General features: G+C 47.3%; 1 protein-coding gene across 2 annotated transcripts in view; it reads left to right on the top strand.

Moving 5' to 3' along the window:
- The window catches only part of LOC149355189 (uncharacterized), a 173,380-nt gene that overhangs the window by 147,412 nt on the left and 893 nt on the right, over positions 1-25,075 (top strand). Inside the window, exons 3-6 of one of the 2 annotated variants that reach the window (XM_089583697.1) lie at positions 17,332-17,422; positions 18,022-18,191; positions 20,846-20,938; positions 22,204-22,296. In XM_089583697.1, the coding sequence (XP_089439823.1) occupies positions 17,365-17,422; positions 18,022-18,191; positions 20,846-20,938; positions 22,204-22,296 (414 nt within the window). In that variant the 5' untranslated portion in view covers positions 17,332-17,364. Of the gene's footprint in view, positions 1-17,331; positions 17,423-18,021; positions 18,192-20,845; positions 20,939-22,203; positions 23,999-25,075 lie in introns of those variants that run through there. The other variant, XM_089583696.1, reaches the window with a different exon arrangement.

Genomic DNA, 25,075 nt, shown 5'->3' with positions numbered 1-25,075 from the left:
TCAAACCGGACATACCAGCCTGTATTCAGAGCGATATGTGCTGCGGTTCTGGTGCTTGGTCTGCAGATGGACTGTTGTACGCGAGCAGATATTTTTTAGGGGGGGGGGGGGGGGCAGCGTGCGCATAAGTGCGATAATCAACACATACACGGTTTTGTTGAAAGGTCTAGGAAAAGAAAAGGGCTAAGCGTGAGCTTCGCAGTGGCAAAACATGCAGTTTGTGCATGAAAGGCGGGGGCTGCTTCCCGTGCAGCACCCTGACAAAGCCAGGGCTGCTGTGTGCGGGCAACCGGCTAGTATACGTATATCCGCCAGCAGCCTTCGTAAGTCCTTCGAAGATTACTCTTGATTTCACAGTGCAGAACTTCAAGACTGGCTGATAAACATGGCGAGCCTCCGGTGACTGCGCCAGAGGCTCAAAAAGGTTTGTTACTGTCGCGTTCATTGCAGCAGCTCCTTTTAATGTTCGCTAGCGGCAGCCTCTAGCGACGCGTCGATGAAGAAAGAAAATTCTTGGTTTTCGTGCAGGAATTCTTTGCACTTCTTCTTCAAGTGATCGCCCATTGATAACGCAACTTGTCCAAGCGTCATCGCGAGCGGCCCCACCCTTCACTCTATCAGGAACACATACTAATCACAAATCGCCCAGAACATTTCTATCGACAAACAAGAAAAGGTTAATTCAACGGAGGCGGCAGCTTGGGGTGTTCCCTTAAGGGCGACACTTCGTGCTAGCTAAAAGATACAGCGCTCGAGAGAACAAAATAAAAAAAAACACCTGTAGAAACCTTACACGAGTAACCCGTCTTTGCGCAATTTTTTTTTAAAAGCTTTTTTCTTTTCTCTCCTCACCGCCTTTGCTTTTACTGGGTCTGGTCGCAAAAAAAAAATAAAAAACCTGCGCATTCCTGGCTTTTCTGTCCTGTCCCTTCCAGTGCCGTTCCCCGAAGCGGCGCGGAGGCGCTCACTCTACAACCCACGACCGAGCATTTTAAGCCGCCCTCCCGACCACGCGACCCGCGAGGCTTCCATGAAGTGGCGAGGAGGTTCTGATTCTGCTTGTTCACTGTGCCCGGTCGCAGCGCGGTGACTTTATGCAGAAGTCCTCCCCCGCCTTTCCTGCGTTTGTTGGGAACAGGTTTTTCTCTCCTGCGGCTGGGAATTTGAGTGTCAAGCGATGAAGGTAGCTGCGAAAACACGCTGGCACTCGCTCGTTGGCGTTGAATTTGTGTTATACAATTTTTTGCGCCTTTCTTCGTGTTGCCTTGATCAATCCATGATCAAAGATGACATCGCCTTTCATGCGTACGTCCAGTGCAAATATGGTGGAACCCTATCATCCTTGTCTCAGTGATGAATGACTTCGCTCCGAAAGACGTGAGTGGTGAACATTTGACCGGTGGAGGCCACGGCGGTGAAGTCGGAATATTATGACGGCGACGTCGTGCTGCTAGGACGTAAGTACGCATTTTAAATCACTCTGTTCTTTAAGTACTGCCTCCGTCTCGGGGATATGCTCGACGTCAACAGACACGTTCTAACTGTCCAGTGTCTTTTTAACTAAAACTTTGTAGATTGCACAGCGTAGAGGGACGGAATAGCGCAAAATTTTCTTTCAGTTACATACCGAAATTGCTTGTCCTTCATGATAACACGACTAAAATTAGTTTTATAGTTTGTATTCTTTCTTTACAGAGGCATGTGGTGTACACGTGCGAGAGCAATCATCGATAAGCGTCCTAAGGGGGAGCGGCTCAAGCCCTTGAACAAACATCAAGCATCGCATCGATGCTGCGGTATGTGCCATAAATAATGGAGGATGACCACGCAAGCTTCGGAATCGTCCGAGCAACCTGTTTACACACCAACAATGTTACGACGCAGAATTTCTGTACATTATTGATTCAAATATGGAAGGCGAGGTGCATTCACGATACTGAGCATTGTCAATGCTCAGGGCCTGGCGTCTTGAGACGCCTTGCTTGTCTGTGGCTTGTCTGGGCCCACGAGGGCCCGCAATTCAGAGCCCCGTTGGTGCTACTGGGGTATGCATTTGTAATTATTGCATACAGGTCCACCTCGGGAATGGAATTTTTATTCCTTCGGCAACGTGGGCAGCAGTTACGGTGGCACCCAAAGATTCGCGTTTCTGCAAGGACGCAGCCTTTGACGACTCCACAACTCCTGGAAAGGAGCGCTACCGGGGAAGCTTGCCATCGGAACCTGAAGTCAGAAGCCTCGACAGTGGGCAGGAAGCCAGTGACCCCTGAAAAGCTACAAGCCATTGGCCGTAAGTTGCATGTCACAGTGCTCAATGCATTATGTTGTGTGTCAGTGCCCAATTAAATGATAAGGTGGGGGCATTATGTACTACCAATCATATTTTCTTTTCTGCAGGTGCTTTTCACTACTTCATTGGCCAGCACCCTGTAGAGACCCCAGCGCCGGTAGATCGTCGCAAAGAGTTAAATTATTATCTCAGTGAGCTGGTTCAAGACATGCGAAAAAAATAAACATCTTTTGGAGTTTTTGATGCATTATAATACTCACCAAGCTACCAATACTTGGTAAAAGCTGGGAGCAAGTAACACAATTGCACATCGACTGCAAAATGAGTCGCTGATAATCGCAGATTACCAGTTTCTGAGGCTCTGTATATTGCAGCATTTGGCATGTACACTTATGGCCCCAGTTTTTGGGCAGATTTAGTCCAAGTGGAATATATTTGAAGCATTTTATTCCTGCCTTTGTCCTGTGATACAGGGCCCTCCTGTATAATACGGGCCTAGCCTGTAGAATACAGGACTGTCCTGTAATCCGGTATGAATTTTAAACCGGAACCGCATACCGGGTTATTGTACAGGATTTGCGATACCGGATTACCGGAGTATCCTGTACAAAACAGGAGAGTCCTGTATTATACTCGACTGTCCTGTTTTATACAGGATATTCCGGTAATCCGGTATCGCAAATCCTGTACAATAACCCGGTATGCGGTTCCGGTTTAAAATTCATACCGGATTTTTCAGTAGGGTATGGTTGCTTGGCGGGGGAACTTATCACTCATCCGCCAAAGCAACTGTTTGGTCTAAGACCCTTTTCCCAAGCATTTCACCCTAGAAGAGCCGAGCACCAGGCCAGGGGAAATCTTGTACCCATTAAAGAAACCGGTGGGTACCCGGCGGCACTGGGGATCGAACCCAGCACCTCCCGAATGGGAGGCGCTACGTATTTCGTACTTACCGCATTTATTTCGTACTTACTTACTACGTATTGTTTTTCGCTCTACGTATTTCGAAGATGCAAATTCGGCTGCCGCGGCTACCCGTGTCTTTCGGTTCAGCAGCCGAGCGCCATAACAATTGAGCCACCGCGGCAGCTGTAGATGAGCTATGTACCAACGTTAAGAAGACAGCGGCACATCAACACTCACAAACAACGTACCACGAGAAAAGAGTCAATTCGGAGTACATAGCTAATACGCCATAACACGACACATCTAAGCAACAAAAGTAGAAAAAAGCAATGAACAGCACAGCACTAAGAGTGAGTACCACTCCGGTTCATACTCGGTATGGGCATACAATTCATTTAGGTGTACAATCATTCTACAAAAATGGCGTTCAGCAGAAACAATAGATTCACAATGTCGGTCCATCATGCGTGTTTTGTATAAGCTGTGTAATCCAATTTAAAATAACATATACTATAAGGGTTCATCAACAAATGGTAGCGCAGTGAGAAATCGTACCGAATGCGGCATCAGATTAAGTCTTCTTTTTAATTGTCCGTTGCATGATGTCCCAGAAGAATTTTGCATCTTTACAATTGATAAAACAATGCTCAATTGTTTCAGGAGCATCCCAAACGCGACAGTTCACCGTAGACACAAAAATACCCTTTTTCTCTAGCCATGTTTTATCTGGCAATGTCTCAGAGAGTAACTTAAAGAAAAATGTTTTTGTACACGGCGAAAGGGGCATTTTACGTACTCTCTTGAGTACGTCATGTCCCGGCAAACATACACAGAGCGATACATTGGCGGAGGAAAGTGTACACAGATTAAAGGGACCCTGAAAAGCTATTTGCCAAGGTTAGCAAAAGCGCACGAGAAATCGGTATTCCATCACTTGTCACCGCACCGCAAAAATTGTTAAGCGAACTTGATCAACACCGAAGATATCGCCGATTAAAAATGATGCTCCTCCTCTCCCCCACCTACTTCCCTCAACTCATACACGCTAGGCTCGCTCCGAAAAAAAAAAGAAGACGGGGCGATGCTCCGCCCATGAATGCGTCAAGCAATGGCGCTCGGCTTGTTTACTACCGGTGGTCGCAGCCATTTTCCCGCGCGTGAGTTTCGTAATTCAGCTGCTATCGCATAGCTTAAAACGGCATGGATCCGGAGCTCGAAGCGCGGCTGCGTGCAGCCACTGCTGAGATGGGCTTCGAGCCTTATCAGTACACGCCATACCGAGACCCACAGGACGACGACAGTGACGACAGCAGCGACTCGTCGGTGCAGCTAGGAAAGTCGCAAAGGCGGGAGCAAAGATTTGACGAGAACACGTGCTTTTGTGAGCAGACGGATTTCCTTCTACATCATTCTTCTACATTACTTCCTTTGAACAGTGGATTTATTAGTGGGTCACGGCGACCAACGCATGCAGCGCTCAGGTCGTAGCAAGACGGCAGAACCAGCCGAAGGAAGCAGCTCCAGCACGAGACTCGCGCCCGAACCACCAGTGATGACGAAAAAGTGCGGCACCGCGGAGACGTCCTCTTCTTCTTCTTACAATGGCCCCGGCGAGAAGGAATAGCCGTCCTGGCGACTTACGGCAAAGAAACGACAGGCGGGTTGTAGTACGGTTTGAGGCGGCTAACGTGGACGACCTCGCGACCACGACGGCGGTGGTCCGAGGAAGGTGTAACTGGCTCAATGAGGTAGTTGACAGGAGACGTGCGTTGAATGACGCGATAAGGGCCGTGCTACTTGATGGAGAGCTTGCTGTCGGCAGGAACCCAAAGCCAAACGAGAGAGTCAGTGGAGAACGTCGGAGCAGGCCTGGCATTGTCGTGCACGTCTTTGCGGTATCCTTGTGTATCGGAAGTAAAGGTGCGGGCCAGCTGACGGCACTCTTCAGCCTTGTGGGCAATGTCGGAAATAGTTGTGTATTCAGACGGATCGGGTCGGTAGGGTAAAATGGTGTCGATGGTACAGGATGGTTCACGGCCGTTTAAGAGGAAGAAAGGGGAGAAGCCTGTCGTCGCTTGATGGGCGGTATTATACGCAAAAGTCACAAAGGGAAGTACCTGATCCCAGTTGGAAGGGTCAGACGCAACGTACATTGCGAGCATGTCGCCCAGAGTGCGATTGAATTGCTTCGTGAGGCCGTTTGTTTGCGGATGGTAGGCAGTAGCCGCACGGTGTATAGTTTGACATGCTGAGAGGAGCTCTTGAACTACCTCTGACAAAAATACACGGCCCCTCTCACTGAGCAGCTCTCGAGGTGCGCTGTGACGGAGGACGAAGTGGTGCAGAATAAAATAAGCGACGTCACGAGTCGTCGCCGTGGGAAGGGCGGCTGTCTCGGCATAACGGGTCAGGTGATCGACGGCGACGATTACCCATCGGTTAGCGGGCGGAGTGCAGGGAAGTGGCCCATAAAGGCCGATGCCGATGCGGTCAAAGGGGCGAGAAAGACGGCAGAACCAGCCGAAGGAGGCAGCCACAGCACGAGACTCGCGCCCGAACCACCAGCGATGACGACGAAGTGCGGCACCGCGGAGACGTCCTCTTCTTCTTCTTACACCTTCTACATTACTTCTACATTACTTTCAAAAAATGCGCTGGATGCTTACCTCTGTACACGTGTGCTTTAAAAAATAATAAACAATTAATGAAATAGTATTTCAAGGAGCATCAGTACTCAGTTTGAAATGAATTATTGCAAAAATTGCGCGTGACGTCAGTGGGCAGAGCCAATGATAACGGTCGCCCAGTCCATGGCCAAGGCTGCCCAGTTTACGTCACTGGGCAGGGGCGGCTAAAAACGCGAGGTGAGGTGTCGCCCTTACCGGCTGTGAGCGGAAAGGTTTAAAAATTGTTTGTAAATTATTGGTTTCACGCGCAGCTTTTTGAATCGGACTAGAATACTCGCAGAGATCACCTCTACAGAGCTGTTGCAATAGAATCTGGTTCTAGAAACCATTTCAGGGTCCCTTTAAGTCCTTGAACAACCCTTTCTCGCCACCGAAAAGAAGAACTAAGGAAAAAACGAACAAAGAGGAAACGAACAGAAAAATACACCTCATACATGAGTCCTCACAAACACGGATGATCAGAAACATTAGAAGACACAATGATGCTTTGTAAAGCATGAACTAAATTTACTTGCAGGAATGCACGCACTATTGGGTGTGTAGTGTCTCGGAAAAACATGAAACCATCTGTCGCACATACAGGTAGACTAAACCGAGGCCCCCACCACTTACAGGCCCGGAAAGGTTATCACGCCTCATTGATTCAAAAGACGAATCCCACACAAAAGTTGCGAAAACTCTGAAAAACGCTGGATATAAAGTCTTGTGCCATGAATAATTTGCAGTACATAATAAATTTCAGTGGCGAGAAATAGATTGCACGCGGTCGCCCTGCCAAAATTCGAGAGACTATGGGGCACAAACTAAAGTGTTGAGAGGCGAAAGCCGAGGACACTATGCCGTGACGACTTCCGGTGGATGTGACGTGACGCCGTTCCCGTGGCTATATCGATACCCAAATTGTACATCTTTCGAGGATATTATGTGATAATTTCGCCTTATTACACATTTCTCCATCTAATTTGACACATATCCGACGTTTTTCCGACCATCCTGTGACAATTTTTATTATGCCGTGACGACTTCCGATGGATGTGACGTCACGCCGTTACCGTGGCTATATCGACGTCCACGCTATTTCGACGCAATTTCGACATTTTTGCCTATATTTAATTAACTAATTAACCTACAGGCATCAAACTTGGCTTCTAGGTTCATTTTTTTTCCTCCTCTATCTGAAGTAATCATTGATTTTCTTCTTTTTAGTTGTATGCTTTAGTGGCATGTAAACGAGAACCGCAGGTACGGTAGGTATGGGGTATTCAGTCTATGGATATGCATGAACTTGCACTTAGCAATATTTAAACACATTTGCCATATTTCACACCAGTTTCATACAGCTAGTAAGTCACATTGTAAGCTAATACTGTCTTACCATAGTATTAGTTATACAACAGGTTGGTAGTTATACGAGTGCAATTAGTACGTGACTGTCGAGGTATCGTGGTCCTGTCGTGCCCCCACAGTTACTTTTGCGCTTCATGTCTGGCACTATAATTCAATTTGTAACATTGTGAGGTAAATATATCTGTTCTGTTTGTCTGTTTTATGGGGGTTTAACGTCCCAAAGCGACTCAAACTATGAGGGACGCCGTAACGAAGGGCTCCGGAAATTTCGACCGCCTGTGGTTCTTTAACGTGCACTGACATCGCACAGTACACGGGCCGCTAGAATTTTTCCTACATCGAAATTAGACCGGCACGTAAATATATATGAATGATATAAGTTAATGGTTACGTCAGCAATATTCATATATAAACCACGAACAGGTCTGACTTAACACAAAATACGCCTTTTAAAGAGATCTGCGGAAACGTAAATCCGATCCAGACGTGAATGCGAGGATCCTGTAATAAACGTGAAGGCGGAGGACAATCGTGCGTTTTCTGTGATAGCCGATAAAATTCCAACGCGCTTATCGGTGTTTTCACTTGGACCTGTGCGGTCGCGTGGGTCGCACACGCAGTTCAAATCGCCCACGAGTACGACATACAGGTCACAGTCTAGAAGAGTTGCCACACTCTCAAAGAAAACTGCTCGCTGCACCAGATTATTTGTAAGCATACACGTTGTTGAACTTCCACGATTTGCCATGCAGCCGTAAGTCACAACGTATCACGCGCCCTTTTGTATCAACCTGGAACATAAAATCAGAAACAGAGAGACTCTTTGAAGAACAGAAAGCAGCCCGCCGAAAGCCCTATTGTGTGCGACACACAGACATTGTAATCTGTTAAGAAATGCCGCGGGGCCACCTCTGTATCCAATTCACTTTCGATCTTAGTCTCCTGAAGAGCAACAATGTCTAGCCGAGTGCCCGCAAACAGTCGGCGCAACTGTACCTGTTTCTGCCTATACCGGAGCCCACAGATGTTGAGAGTTGCGATGATCAACTGCTGGACGTTCGATATGGTGACCAACGTGCACATAAGTCAACCATCCGCGATGTCGAGCGCCAAGCCAGAATTGAGACGTCCCTAGAGCTGGCACCCTTTCTCTTCTATCTGGAGCGCCGAAGAGACTTCTTCGTCTTCGACGGCGGGACTTGTGCTTGGATGCAGTGGCGGCGTCCTCCTGAGAGGGGGCAGAACTCGGCGACACGCCACGCTTCGAGGACACAGTTGAACTTGGCACATCCGCCCCACACTTGCCGTCAGGGAGCGAACTGGCAGGCTGGCAATCAGCCACCTGTATGGCACAACCTATAGAGGAACCCGTCTAAACTCGTTGTTTCAATCTGAATAAAGGTGGCCCTAATGAATGCGTTGTGGTCTTTGTCTTAGTGAAGTGTCTTAGAGTCATGTAATTACAGCGATGGCGCAGAGGTACTGATGCGTACATGAGTAATTACGAGTAGGCTAATTAGGGTTCATGTAACTGCGGAGGCGATGCGAACGGGACCCAATAACTGTATTGTGTTCTACTTTTAAAGGCGAAGATTAAGCGTCGTCCAGTTTTTAATAACCTAGGTCATGGAGGCATCTTCTTTCGACTTGGTTAAAGGGAGGCCTTGTGTGTCCTGTCGGACAGTGGCCGTGTATGCGAAGTGGTATACAAAGAGGACCCCAAGTCGCTGAAGGGAGCCGTTAACGCTATCGCTTCATACCGTTAAAGCGGAGATCAAGTGTGCCCCGAATGTTTAAACTGGCGTTTTGGTACAGGGCTCCCCTTAATTCGAACTCTGCATAATTGAAACAAATTTACGGTCCCCTTCTTGCTGGAATTACTGAGATTCGACTACATATCAACTTGCCCAGGAAGCCACGTTGCGTATTTTTTTTAGTGTAATCCCAAAACGCGACTCATTATGTAACCTGGTTGAATCATGCTCCGCTAATATAGTTTTATTAACCGAAACTTGGCTTACCTCTGCAATTAATGACACGGAGATTTTGCCCTCCCTTCCCAATTTTGATATATTTCGAACGGGTCGTAGTGACCTGAGGGGTGGAGGAGTTCTTATTGCTACTGATCGCTTATTACGTTGCTCTCGTGTGGACATTCTAACCCCGTTAGGAATGATATGGCTTTGCTGTGATGCATCATATCCACTTGTTATAGTTGGTATATGTTATTGTCCTCCAAACTGCGATTCTTCATTTAATTCTTCATTTCACGGCGCCTTGAACAGAATAACAACCCTCTATTCCAACACTCCAATTTTATTGTTTGGCGATTTCAATTTGCCATCCATCATATGGTCCGATCTTGCTTCCACACTTTCGAAATCTAACCCATGCCAGCGATTTTGTGCACACCTGTATTACTTTCGGGCTGGATCAGTTATACCTGTGCTACACGGGTACTTTCGAATGACATCTGAGTCGAATGGCATTCGAGACTTGGAATGGCATTCGAACTCGACGGACTCCCGCGGTGCTACACGGCACTTTCCAAACGCATTCGAAATTCTCGGCTCGTTTTCAGTGTACAACGACGACGACGGTCACACTAGTCCGACAACGGCACTATCACGGTGAACAGCATCATGTGATTATAGTGAACTATCCAGTTCACTTTAATATTGTAGTGGGACAAGTTTTTTGGCTAAACGACACCGACGAATCCGATCGGCGGACGGTCAGCCTTCATATGCCCTCGGGAGTTCGGCGGCTGAGCGAAAACACGCTGATGAGGGGACAGTGCGAATACATGCGCGCTTATACATTATCCGTATTGGAAATAAGCGAAACGAACGGCTATATTTCACATGTGCACACTTGGACACTCGATAGCGATAACCACTTGCCAAATTAATTTCAGTCGACGACGACTCCGTTCCCTTCAGCGACGACTAGGCCTAGCGAATCCGCAGGGTTGGATCGGTGATTGCGGTGGTTGTGAAGAATGAATTCACAAGTTTTAGCGAATGCAAATGGTCAACGAGTGTAGTTTTGACAACAGGGACATGAAATCAACTATTGCTTACATCGCAGGACGCGCATACGATGAACGGGAAGCGGCGGTGTGACACGAGCTGCCGAGCAGTGCTTTACGGCCAGCAGCAGTCGTCGCCGTCGCTAGCTTGTAACTAACAAGTTAGGCCATTTCAGTTAACGCGAACGGTCACCAAACATACTTCTGGATAAAGTAGCTTAAAATAAAGTACTGGGCATGTTGGAGGAAGCCGGGAAAATTAGCGAGAAGCGCCGATCATCCGATGTCAACAACCCGGCTGTCAAGTGTTTCTCAGGCGAGCGATCGTGTCGGCGCTTCCCACAGATTGTCGCACTGCGTAAACAAGCACGAGTACAACCGGTACAGAAGAGAAGAGATTATTTAATAGAACTAAAGCGCATATTTCGTTTTGTGTCTTGCAAACGAGCACAAGCTGTTCATACGAAGCGATGTAAACCAATGTAAACAGCAGTATGACTGCAGTCGTCCTCATCGGCGCACTCCTGGGGAAATTTCATGCTCACGCGGTAAATGTTCATTGGTGTACTATTATCTGCAAGCACTCACCTAGACGGAACACGAACTATTTGCTAAACAAACAGCAGAAAAAAGCGAGTAGCGGGTATCGAAATGAACAACCACAGAGCCGAAAGCAGTCGCGCGGCGGTGGGCGGGGCGAAGAGACGGCGGCGGCGACGGCTATTGGTTGGTTCGGGCTGTGTTCGCGTTTCGAAGGCATTCCAAAATCTGGAATGTCTCCGCGGAGCTCCTTCGACTGGAAAGCCATTCCAACCGAATGCCGTTCAAAAACGTCGTGTAGCAGCGCACGTTTGGCATTCGAGTCGAATGACGTTCGGTTGGAAGGCATTCGAAACGCCCGTGTAGCAGGGGTATTAGTGGACCGTCCCACTCGAGTGACTGACCATTCTGCTAACATCCTGGACCTTGTGCTGACGTCGCAACCTGATAGCTTCTCACCCATCACTTATCTGGACGGTCTTAGCGATCACTTGGCCATTCATGCTACATTTTCTTGCCGCTTACAAAATAACAAAAGGATAAAGAAAACGCTTACTCTTTACGACAAAGGTGATTACATAGGTTTCAACCGCGACCTCACTGCTTTTTCTGAAAAATTTACATCTAGTTTTTCGCTCCGCTCTCTTGAAGCTAACTGGTTACTTTTCAAGTCGGAAATGCAACGCCTAATCAGCATATATATTCCAACTATCACCATAACAGAACGCCCAAATTCCCCATGGTATAACAACACACTTAAAAGACTAGGCAACAAAAAGAAGCGACTATTTCGTGCAGCTAAAGGTATAGGCACGGCCCAGGCTTGGAACAAGTATCACACTGTCGCTAGTATTTATGACACCGAGGTAGCTCGAATTAAGAATATCTTCTTCTCTACCACCTTACCTAACATGCTGCACGATAATCCCAAGCGCTTCTGGAAAACAATAAGCCCCTCTACTTCTAATGTAATTTCATTGATAATTCTGGAACTTCCATTCCCGAATCAGACGTTCCAAATATCCCAAACCACACTTTTTGCTCCGTATTCAGAGAGGAACCTCTTGATAACCCCCCTGAAGCCCCATACCTTCTCCATCCGCCTATGGAAAACATCATCTTCGACCCTTGCGGTATTGCTAAAATCATAGACACGCTAAAGAATTCTTCATCCACAGGTGTGGACGGCATAAACGCTAAAGTTCTCAAAAACACCAAAGACCTTTGCAGTATCATCTTGTCTTTAATTTTTCAGCAGTCGCTTTCTTCGTGCTCATTACCACGCGACTGGCGGATCGGGAAGGTCATTCCAGTCTTCAAGAAAGGTACAAGATCTTCACCACTAAACTATAGGCCGATTTCATTAACCAGTGTTTGTTGTAAAATCATGGAGAACATAATATATTCGCATACTGCCCGGTTCTTATCATCGAATAACTTCTTTCACCCTAACCAACACCGCTTCCGTAAAGGCCTCCCCTGTGACACCCAACTTGTTCTCTTTCTTCATGATATACATGCATGCCTAGATCGTAACATTCCCACGGATTTCATATTCCTAGATTTTGAAAAAAGCATTTGATAAAGTCCCCCATAGGCGCCTAACACAGTCTCACGCCTAAATCTGCATCCCTTAGTTCTGGATTCGATTCGAGCTTTCTTAACTGACCGCTATCAATTCGTCCACGCTAATTCACACTCGTCATCCCTCTCTTCTGTCTTGTCTGGCGTTCCCCAAGGAACCGTATTAGGACCACTTCTATTTCTAATCTACATAAATGATTTACCGTCTAACATCAGGTCTAATGTTCGATTATTTGCTGATGATTGTGTTCTCTACCGCCCAATTATTGATCACACTGACATCACCATCCTTCAGGAAGATCTTGTTCGTATCGAGGATTGGTGCCGCACTTGGCTTATGTCACTAAATGGTACTAAAACGTCCATTCTTTCTTTCCATCGCCGTCGCAACCACCAGGATAATACTTACATTATTAACACTATTCCTACATATCAGTTGACTCCTACAAGTACATTGGCATACACTTAAGTAAAGATTTAACCTGGTCCCATCACATTCATCATGTTACTAATTCATCAAACCAAGTTCTCGGGTACTTACGGCGTAACTTATCATTAGCTCCCCGTTCCATAAAACTTCTTGCTTACTTAACTTTTATACGTCCTAAACTTGAGTTTGCATGTGCAGCGTATGATCCTTTCAATGCTAACCTTATCACTATGCTCGAATCTGTCCAGAACCGCGCTGTCAGATTTATTTGGTCTGACTACTCTTATCATACTAGCGTTTCTGCATTAAAATCCCAGCTCAGTCTTCCCACACTAGCCTGCCATCGCAAAATCGCCCGTCTTTCCTTGTATCACAGATTTTTTCACACCTTTAACCACGATGCCCCCCGTATCACACGCGCTCATCGGATACCCCGTAACTCCCACCCAAACGCTGTCTACCCCGAGAAATCTCGTACTGTAACATATCAGCAGTCTTTCTTTCTTAGAACAGCCAACGACTGGAATGGCCTTCCATCCGAGGTGGCGACCATCATCAATCCAGTCCTTTTCAAATCCGCCATCGAAGATCATCTGTGTCCAAAATAATAGAATTTTGTCAGCCCACCCCTCATGCAATGTCCTTCTGGACCTTTGAAAAATAATAAATAAATAAATAAACTAAATGGGCCGCCACATGGTGAGGACATTGTTCCAGGGGAAATCCTCAGTACTGTTTAAACAGTTCGAGGTTACAACAGTTCGAGTTCTCCCTCTTAGCTCAGGAGACCGATGAGTTCGACTTGAGGTTCCAAGAGGGGTGAGACTGCAGTTTGGAGCTAGCGGTTGCCTATCGCAGGGAATGTGGGCCACCAGAAGCCTTGAGTGGAATGCAGCTTGGGGAGAGGGGGAGGAGATAGCGGGAGAGTAGGTTGTAATGACTGAGGGGAGCGCGGACAGGACCACAGGAGGGTGGTCTGGGCAGTTAAGTATGCGGTGGTTGTAGAGGTCACAAAAAAGGCAACTGACAACTTGCAAAATTGCGTAAGCCAGCTTTTCTGCAAAGAAGCTTTTCAACCAAAAAATTTCGTACGCAAACTGCATTCGCGTTACTTCTCTGTATGCACACAGGAGGCGACGGCATGAGGAGCGAAGCGTCAGTCGCTCTTCATTTATTGAAGCGAAAGTTTCACTACGGAACCTGGGGCTTTCTTCGCAGCGCTTGGGGTTTCTACCTTCATTTCACCTTCAGATAAAACAAAGAAAAGGAAAGTGCATAACTGGCCCCTGGGACAATGGACACCTCAGTCATGCTTTAAGCTACGTGGCGGTAGTGACAAATGTGCGCTGCATGCGTTGGCATTGAGAAGTTTCGGCAGAAACAGGCCCTGCAGCCGTAGGCCGTCGGCGTTCATTGTGTTCATTGGCGTTGGCGTTGACAACGTTTTAGACTCCGATGATTTTAAGGAAAGGAAGTGCGCATAACTGGCTCCCTGGGTCAGTGGACGCCTGAATCGCGCTTTGAGGTACGTGGGGTGGGGAGAGAGAGATGTGGCCTGCTTGCGTTAGCGCTGACAACGTTGTGGCAGACACATGGCACTGCAGGAATAGGCCTTAGCGTTCATTGGATGAGCAAACTCTTGCGATCAACCATTAACTGCCTCCTGCCAGGGTGGCAGGGGGGACGCGCTGCCTATTCAGTGTCCGGAACGCACTCAACGTTACAGACGCCAAGCTGCCCGATACGCCATAGCTTTCGTTCTCTACCAGGTTCAGCAGTAGTTAAATCGCAGGTAATTTTTTTATTCGTTTATTTAGCTAGATACGTGCTGGTGGGGGATGGCGCCTATCTGCATTTTGGTCTGTGAAAATTTCAGATTCACTGGAAAAACTCTATTCTACCCTTTCGACAACAGCCCTCTTCGCGCAGTCTTGAAAGCAGGTGTCACGTAGACCAAGTGGCATCTGCCCCTATCTTTTCAAAACAGATTCTGAGAATGCCGTCTGTGAACGACAACTCTTCTTTGGATAATATCTTTGCGTAAAAGCCGACTTACAGAACTTTGGAAGCTGTCTATTAGTTTGCGCTTATAGGAAATAATTCGTGGCTGGTGAGGCGTGGGGAAAGGGGAGAGAGGAGGCTGTAACAGTGAAATAGCCCTTTAAGTGTGCCTTTTGGGCTTGAGGTGTAGGACTGGATCGCGCTTAGTGTTGTAATCCTCCGACAACGTCACAAGAGTGAGACACAGAAAACACTAAGATGCTATTATGTCCCGGCCAGAAGAAAGAGTTGTTCAGGGATACAGGTCTTGCAGTGAAGGTGACGCTGATGATGTTTACGCACACACGTCCATTGAGGCGCCCTTTGAAGGATGTCCCATGCCGGCTTCCTTGTGAGTCAGCTTTCAGAGTGCGATCCCGTTATTTGAACTGTGTGCCCATGGTTACAGGGTACTCATTAAAGAAGGACGTGCAGTTGAGGGAGCTGGTTCAGTTGTCATAGATACGTCCCAGCAGCGCACTGGTGGCAAAATCATGGAGGGTACCCTGGTTGTCCGTGCTCAGTGTGATGGGGTTGGTTTTGTGCGGGTGGCGCAGAATGGCTTCAGCGATCGCTTGCGTTTCGGCTGCTGTATAGTGTCAGGGATGCCGGAGTGATGACTGACTTCCGTTAAAGGGGGCCTAAAGCTACAATCGTATAATGTTTCTGTATATCCTAAAACACTGCAATAGTTACACTGGAAACCGGAGAAGGTAGCATTTGTGTAGTAGGTAAGATCGAATGCGGTCTGTACTGTACAAGCTTTACGGCTCCGCGGCGTGAGGGATCCCTCTCAGACGCCATGCTACGGGGTATAAGGAGGATGGTGACGACGATGGTTGGTCCAGCTGGGGGTGAGAATCGGGAGTTTTAAATATCATACGGTCTTGACAAGGTGTTGCCAGACAATGGTGCTGAGCTCGATGATGTGCTACGGCTTTCTCCTGAAGGGTGTAGTGGAGGTGCTCTGTTGGATGAGACAGTTTGGGGCAAATATCAACACATCTAGATCTGTACGTAGGTTTTGCGGACGGCGGTTTCAGTTTTGCAGTGCTGGGTTATCGTTAGGTGTACAGGGGTGGAAAAAGGTGCTGTCACGCAGTTCACAAATCATATATCTTTGGACCCCATATTAAAAATTTACCGATGTTACCTTGAGTCATATCGGTCCGACATTATTGCGGAGTGCTTCTAATCCTTCCTATACACATGTTTCTAGATAGGATGGTGACATAAGTAAGGCTGTTCGCATGGTTATTGTCGCAAGAAGAAGGGATGTGCATCGGAAGTGTTTTCTCGCAGAAGTGTCGGCAGTCACCGTGGCTATCCGTGTCAATTAGTATGGACAGTATGGCGCGTGCGTGCGATGAGTGCCAGCTTCGGCAAGGGCAACGGTTTCATCTACTGTTGAGGACCTTGTACTTTTTCTGAGGTCGTGGGATTATACCGGTCGCCGACTGCTGCCGTCTGACAGCGAATAGCGGTGTAAAACTGCTGGGTCTGAAGGTTCGGGTTGACTGACGATGCGATGAACTTGAGCTTTCTGCTGCATATAATGTTATGGTGATAAGATGACATAGAATGTAACTTTAGAAGCCCATAGAGGCGATGTACTTCACTTAAATACTCTCCTCTTTCGCTCCCTGTATCTCATTGCCCATGTGTACGGTAGCAAATTACACATGGTAGAACATATTCTCCCGTGTCCTCCGTCCATATCGTCAACCATCATAACCCACTTTCGTCTCTTCTTCCCCTCTCTCAATGGAGAGTAGAGTAAAAGGCCAGATAGTCGTCGTTCAGATCGATCAGTCTGCCTCTATTTCTAACTAAACCTCTGTCTCTATCTTCTTCTCAGACATCATATCTCGCCTTGCCTTCCCCTCTTAGTCTCTATCTTGATTGTATACCTGTGCTGCTCTACTTTGATTTGAGGGTCGTTTGATGTACAGAGGGCAAAACGCTTGCCTAGAACACGTTCTGGGTGAGTTTCAGGCTGAACACCCGATGTCTAGCGGTAACATTTGGTTAAAAATTGTCTTCATGTAAGCCTGTGCAGTTAAACTCATAGGATTTCATCGTCATATTTTGCCTTCCTGGTCGCAGCGGCTTTTTGAGCTGCGGAACACACAGTTCGGTTGTTCTAGACATGTGTTTTGCCCTATGTACCTGTATATCCGAATCCCAGACGCGAAAGCTGGTTGTCGATGACATGTCTCTTCTGGGTGATAGCTTACCGTTCCACCTGAGAGTCTTTGTTACTCCATTAGCTGATGTATTCTTAAGCAAATACCATATCCAGGCGTCTTTTTGGGACCCCAACCAAGAAGGAACAAAGCATTGAAACTGTGCTGACCAAGCGTTTTTTTTTTTGCCCGGAGCCGGCTAGTAGCACCCCGCAGCCATTTCAGGACCAGATGCCGTGCCTCCGCATCACTGAGCGCTTTCTGTGTCTCTTCGCGTATGACGTGCGCAGGACAGCCTTTCAGAAAGGAGACATGCGGTTGCCATGAAGGCGAGGGCGTGCTTCGCTCTCGTGCTATCCATGCTGCTGGGCTCTGGAACAGGTGAGGCCAGTGCGAGCGAATTCCCGTTAAATTTTTTAAAACTGCGCTGAAAGTGACGCTTATGTGAATTTCACTAAATGCCGATTGAGGCTCTGCGTTGTGTAATGAGCTGTACGAGATGAAATTTAACCTTTCGGCAATTCTCCAGACCACCGTTTCTGAAAAATAACAGCGCATCGAGACAACACCCGACGTTTCCGTGCGCGTTCATGTGAACTACCGCGCGTACAGTACAGAATGTAAGAACAATCTGTACGTCATTCTGTTCATTTATGCTTGAGCACTCTGCCTAAACCAGTCAGTGGCATTATCTTCGATGTATACCACATGAAATTTGAACATCGAAGTTTTTATAATGATTGTCATGAGTGACACTACATGTTCCGTAATGTTCTTCCATGGTGGTCATTATATAAAAACGATTGCTATATTATGCCAAACTTAGGGCTTCAAGCACACTTTTGTCAAGGTGCACGGGCAACTTGCATCGATTCTTGTTTAGCAGATGCAGCCAGGAAGTGGGGGACAATTCTCAATTTCTAGCACTTTCCCTGTGGTCATTAAGTTCGCACGGTAGCAAGCAGTGGCTTCAAATGCAGCGGGGGCGGCCAGCGGCGGGTGCCGGCCACTACCGACCCTCCTGGCGGCGTCGGGGAAGGCGTCCCCCTGGAGTGAGAAGGGCGCTGGCGAGCACGTGCTGGACGAGGCCACCATGACGGCACTGTGCCTAGGATACCACGTGGCGCGTCTGCTCATCAGAGCGGTCCAGGTGCGGAGAATCATCATTTTGGGGCAGTGCCGTGCCGTGGTGGTGTCAATATACAGGTGGGATTAGACTCACAGAGACCTGTCGGCAACTGCTCCACCTGATTTAAAAGATCGAGTCCCTACCACTCACCCATAAGGCCTACTTGTTGACAGTTCTGGTTCGGCGGTTCTGGAGCGCTCTGGTTGAACTTCCCTGGCGTTACGTACTCACGGCGCACCACGAAGCTTCATGATCATCGTCAGTCGCGCTTAGTCCACTGTGGAAAAGAAACCTCTCCAAACGACCTCTTATTATTAGACACTTTGTTTTATAAAAGAGTAGCCTTGCTCCTTATTCTATTGCTCATGGTAAATTTATTTTGTTCCGGTTCGCACTCATTGCCTCTACATTACGCTCGACTTCCTTGGCTAAGCTATAGAGTAATATCCGTCTTCAAGCAAAATCGTGAACTGGCATACATTTCCCCTTACAGCACGTTGTTCGTTCTTCTAATTGTTGATAGCCTCCCCCTTTTCCGTTTTGAAATGTAAGCTAATTTTATACCTGACGACTCTGTTTGTCACTACACTTTATTTATTTATTTTATATCTCTACATATAGTACGATGCTGAAATTGGTGCACTTTATGAATTCTGTTTGATTTTTAATATCTCATTTCGGGCTTTGATAAGTCCACATTCTGTTCTTGTATTTGCGGTAGTATTCCTGATTCTTAGACTATTCTGATCCGCAAATTCTGCCGACAGGTCTCCTCAACCATTCCTGGAGCCCACGCCCCAATTTCCATCTACCTTTTCTCCTGTCCACTCATTCTCTACTTTAGCATTGACGTCAAACATTGAAACACTGAACGGAACGGCGTTACTACATTGTTTATTGCCGTTTTGATATGTTCGAAAAACGTTTGAACTGTTTCCTCCTCATGATTTGATGGTCATGCATAACAGGCCTGTTCTACCTCTAAGTTGTACCGCGTCTCGAGCTTTATGCTGAAGAATTCTTCGATCGTTCTCGCTGTGTTAAAAATCCTATTCATTCAGTCTACCAGGGGTCGAGGGGGGAGAAAAGGTAGGTGAAAAGCGGCGCGTGGGCTCTAGGCATGGTTGAGTTTTGGTAGAGAGGAGGCTTCTTTTAAAGTTCCTCCAGGACTCGGATCTGGACTCCAGGCGGTGACAGCAGGTGTTGACTATCGACTATTATGGGCGATTGTGTGCACAGCGTTGTCAATCAGCCACGTCTCAGGTGTGTTCCTGATTTGTGGGCCTTTTTTAACATTTGGGTGTCGCTACAGTGAAGCATTTGCCGGCGGAATCTGCAAGGCTAATCGCACCTGTAGCTTTCAACAACCTCAACTCATTCGCGCAGCTGCTATGACGCAAAAACGTTTAGTAACTGACCGGCGCCTTCGCGTGTCGTATAAATCATGGTTCTCAAACACGCGGCTCGCAATGCCTTTTCATACATCCCGCTGGGGCTAATGGTTTTAGCCTCTTTCCTGAGAAAACATCGCTGTATAGTTTTCCCTCTCTAGCCGCCTTTGACAACAAATAATTACTCGACGTCCGGTTACCTTGGCTGTCATCTATCGTTAGCTTTTCGTGAGGAGGACCTATAATTTTTTTAATACAACAGGTAAAAAAAAGGACTCTGAATAAAGCGGAAAGTTTTCACGAGTGACCCCTTTCGTTGGAGCTTTTGACTTATTCGCTCTTATTTCTGTGCTTGACTTCACTTCTCCCTATTTTCGCTTGCTTTTTCACTTTGAATTTTTGTTGCTTTTGCCCCCTCCTTGTTTCTCCTCTGATCTTTTCGGCTATACTGACCCATGGGAAGCAAAAGCCCGCCTAACGAGATTAGTTTGAGGCTCCTGACATCGCATCGAGGCTCCAGTATATGTCGCGAGTACTTCTAACGTGCAGCCAGTTTTAAGAACTCGTCACCAGCTTCCACAGCCAGTATGCTTTTACTGGGTCTGAGCATGCTATACGGTATTGCACTGTGTGCTACCGCCCACCGCCCATCACGAAATGACGCGGAACACGCAAGCGCAGCTGAAATGCGTCGCTGCCGCAGCGGAAAGCGATGCTTACGCATGCGCGTCTTTTCGTGCGGGCAGCTGCTCTTTTCTTTCTCATAAAACACGTTTGCGACTGACAATATCCGCTCATAGGTGCAAGATGCCTTTTTTTGCACGTGCCCCGTAGCGTAGTGATGCTTTTCAGCCTCCGCTTATTCCTTATTGCTTGCGCCGCATTGTTTTGTAACCGGTTGCACCCACGACGGCAACACCCTTATTTGTGCAGAGTACTTACAATGGACTTGTGGCACGGCATCACTGTTCTTGGCGCACGGGTCTGAGGCGGGCTTTATTGGCGCAGCTTGTCAGAAATTGCGTATTCCGAGCGCTGAAGTGATCTGGAAGGAAACGCGCTAGTGGGAACACATGGCTGCTATACGGGGTCACCTTTATTTGTTGCACATTAGCGTTTTCCAGAAGATCTATGAGAGGACATTCGTGCCGTTCGCACTTGTCTAAACGGGAGCCACCTGGAAAACTGTGCCTTTGCTGCGCCAGAGAAATGTGAACAGGCCATACAATAGGGTAGAAATGGCGACGTTGCAGGGGTCTCACGCACGCTTCGTGAACTTTCCAGGTGGAGAACAGCTGCAGTGTGCTGTGCACGCCCGCACAGGGGAGTGCTTACCACGTGAACATCACGGATGGCCTCTCCTGCGGCGTCGAAAAGGTGGGCCACGCGGCCATCAAGTATTGGGCTGACTGTGCTGCCGAGTCCTGATATGAGCCTGTTACCGCTCTGGCGCCGCTCAGAGTCATATGTCCAGCAAGCAAGGGCTGTTTGCTCTCAGGAGTAGCCAGCCCATCAGGTCACTTCTAGGGCAGGCGCAAGTCCTTGGCGACGGAGCTAGTCTCTGTATATGTATGCCTCATTAATTCTCCTGCCTTTCACACAGGCAGTGGAGGGCAAAACAAAGAACAAAGCACCGCAGAGTTCATGAGGAGACATGTGCATGACCTGTGATGTTCACGGTTTTGTATAGTTCATTGTCTTGTCACTAAGAATGGCGTGCTTTCTACATCATACCTTTGAAATAATTCATACATATTTGCCAGTAACCAGCCTCCCACAGGCAAACCTTTTGCGCACTGAAGAAAGCGCGGCTTCACTTTAGGTCGCCATTTAAGCCTGTCGACGTCCACTGAATGTTCATGACTTTCTAAGCCAGTGTTTGGAGAAGCTGCGCGTTCCTGGCGTCGTCGCTTGCGTGAGCATCTGATGACGGGTGTGCGCACCAGAATGCTAATCATATATATATTTACAGTGAACGGTTACTCTAGGCGAATAACCTTTCCTCTACTGAGCCTGTATTTGGTTCGCATTCCGTCTCCGTCAGCAACCCTCAGAGCGATTTCTTTCCGTTTTTCCTTTATCGACGGAAGGTGCCTAATGACCGACTACGTTATAAATGCGAGCCCTTGTTCGGCGCTCTAGGACAAGCAGACCCGCGGTCCGGTGCCATGTCATCGTGAGAGAACAGCGATTGGCTGATGTGCTAACTTACGCGCGGAATGCGCTTTGCGAATTCCCGTGAAACCGGCGTCAAAATTGGGATTAAATTCACCACTCCACTGGCGTGGGCCGCCAATTTCACTACCGACAGAGTGATCAGACTAAAAGTGCAGGGAAGCGCCCGGATGACCGTAAGGTATTCGGATGTCGTTTCTGAGGCACCATGAATATGAGTATAGTGAGCGAGTCTCGATTTTAAAAGCACATAGATTGCATCTGGAGGTAGGAACAGCAGATGCCACTCGCAAATTGGACGCATCGATGAGGACACACATTTGTTGCTAGCGCAGTAGCACTTCTGGGCCCATATTCCGGTCAAGTGCGTAGCACTGCTTCCTTGTAGGCACTTAATTGTTTTTCCCGTGACTGCCTTCATTTAGGCGTTTGCCCACTCTCTCCCAACATCCCGTCCCTGTCTGCAGGTCTGCATTCGAACGGAGTGCCGACGCCAGCCCTCAGTGACCGAGTCTGACCTTTGCAAGAGCGTGCACCCGAACCAGGCGTCGCAGGCCTCGGTAGTGTTGAGCACATTTTCTTCCAGTACAAAGCGTGAGGGCGCTGCCTGCGTCAAGCCTCTCTTGTTCCTCTTCGTGTGCTCTTTAGGGCCCTCGAAAGAAAAGATGCCTTTGACCAACTGTTTCGCGCTCGCGGGGTGCGGAAAGCTTTTGCCCATTGGAAAACCAGGGGATACCAGGCGGCTCTAAGGATCGAACTCCGTGCCCCCCACATACGAGGTGGATGCTTGAACAACTGTGTAGGCCACTACTCCTGTCAGGAAACTTTTGAAATACTCTCGCTCATCTCCCCTCCTTATTAGTCTTTGTTTATTACAGTTATATTAGACTTCGTATTTTCCATATAGTGGCTTCTTGCCATATTATTTATTAGCTTGTTATTTCAGTGCATTGTTTTGTGCTCTTGCATGTTTATTTTTTCGAAATTATTTGCGCTTGCGGCAAATTTTGCAGCAGTGTCACTATGCTACTATGCGTTACTTTAGTTGCGCTAGATTCAGGTTATCGTGTTTACTACTACCCTTTTACGCTCCTGGTCCGCTGTCCCAAGCTTTATTTTAATAAACTGGCACGAGAACTTCTTCGAGTGAATAATAGATTCACATCAGCGCAAAGTGTGGATATTCTAGCTATACTTTTTAAATTTTTACCGCTTTCATTTTGTATCTCTGTTCGAGTTTCAAAGTGGCCGACGTAAAACGTGAAACACTTTCAAACACGATAAAAAATTTGTTATTTTATTGCAGTGACTTTTAGCACGAGGCAGTTATAAAGCATTTAACATAGATGCACAATTACACCGAGTGACCCATACACAGACGTTTTGGACAAGCGCATTGTTTCAACGGGAAGTTGTTTGTGAATGCAATTTTTTTGGTTATCGTAAGGTTGCCCCATAACAATCAATAGATCCACAGATCCTTCTGTGGGACGCTTGTAATTTTCTGCTATTTATTGCGAAAAACGCACCCATTGGTTATCTATGGCAGCCCTAACCACTCTGTGAGAGCGCAGGGCAAACTTTAAAAGCAAGGTTTTGTACGCGTCTGAAGATTAGACCATTGCAATCAATATATGTTCATAACAATATATTACAGTTGGCACAGTTCCCTCAGAACTAAAAGCGATGTCCAAGAAAGCTGGACTTGGGAGGTCCGGTATCATTAGACATTGAAATATTGGAATACTTGGCAGAAGAGGTAATGTAACAGAACGTTTGAGTGTCACAATTTAAGGATTAATTAAATGTTACGTAAGAATACATGGTTATGATCTTACGGACAACGCTGCATAATGTGCTTTTTGGAAATCTTTAGGCTTCATCCGTAATGCTGGTGTTGTGTTATAAAAAAAGGGGGAGGCCTCTTCTCAGTTCCTGAGGCCACCAAGTGCCTGATGAGACGAAGCTTTCTGCTGGCTTTCACTCTGCACCAACGATTGATTGACTTGCAGCTTTGGTCAGCGTCGCTGTTCGTAAAGACTGTGCCGAACAAAAAGAACCTGCTGGTGTCCGCACGTGCACCATTCGGAACAAAATTATGTGCTGGGGCCTAGTTCGTGCGCGATGCATTCGGAAAACTGCAGGTGTAAATGGGACGTAAAGCACAAAAAGAAAAACTGACAGGACGGTTGCCACTATATGTAACGCGAGATTCTGTGGCACTTGTTGAGGTGTTTACATTTTACGTCAAGTAAAACTCTAGTTTGGGCGAGTTGGTTCATGATGAAATAAAAACTGGTATGGCGCAAGAAACGGGGACACAGAAGGCACACAAAACACAGGACTGACGCCAACTTGCAACTGGGGTTTATTGCACCAAACCTGCCTTTTATACCGCAACCAAGCCATATCAACAAATGCGTAAACGTTGTACATATAAAACGGCAATTCATGCGACCACTGGCAATAAAGTAACGCTGATCATAACAGAATCTAATTTAAACAGAGCTTGGGAAACCAACTTATTTTCTGGCCAGCAAATAAGTTGGCTTCCCAAGCTCTGTTTAGATTAGATTCTGTTATGATCAGCGTTTCTTTATTGCCAGTGGTCGCATGAATTGCCGTTTTATATGTACAACGTTTACGCATTTGTTTATATGGCTTGGTTGTGGTATAAAAGGCAGGTTTTGTGCAATAAACCCCAGTTGCAAGTTGGCGTCAGTCCTGTGTTTTGTGTGCCTTCTGTGTCCCCGTTTCTTGCGCCATACCAGTTTTTATTTCACATTTTACGTGATGTTGAGGTAGAGAATATGAGACCGACTTCGTATCAACTTTTCCACACATGTTCGTTCTTCGACTGCCTCTCCTTTCCAGTCCGCCACGGATGACCTTGGACGGCAGCAGCCGCCGTAAATGGACCGTGCCACGTTCCTCCGCTTTCACCATGCTCTCCCTCCACCCTCCGGATTGTCCCGCTTTGTCCGCTGTTGTAACAATGCCATGCTCAACCAACTCTCCGAAATCCCCGTCGGTCAAGGGTGTATTTCTGTGTACCATAATCGCTCATTGAAGTCGTCCGACGTCGTACCTGGGATCAGAGCATCAAAAAACTGAAATCCTTAATTGTGAGAATGGACTCACATATGTATGGGTTGTGTGTCTAACTGATGAAATTGCCACCAGGGCAGAGATCAAAGGTGCATCTAGTCACAGGGAATGACTTCAGTATGAAAAAAAAAATAATTTAGAGCAGTTTCTCTCACTCGACATTCACAAGTTGACGTCACACTTCTCGCAACTTGCATGGGTCCCTGAACGCCATTCGGGAAGCCTTCAAGT

Source organism: Amblyomma mixtum, chromosome 3 (assembly GCF_055824585.1).
Source record: "Amblyomma mixtum isolate Tamu chromosome 3, ASM5582458v1, whole genome shotgun sequence".
Taxonomy (NCBI): domain Eukaryota; kingdom Metazoa; phylum Arthropoda; class Arachnida; order Ixodida; family Ixodidae; genus Amblyomma; species Amblyomma mixtum.
Note: the sequence above shows the minus strand (reverse complement) of the source record. Positions and strands in the feature narration are given on the sequence as shown.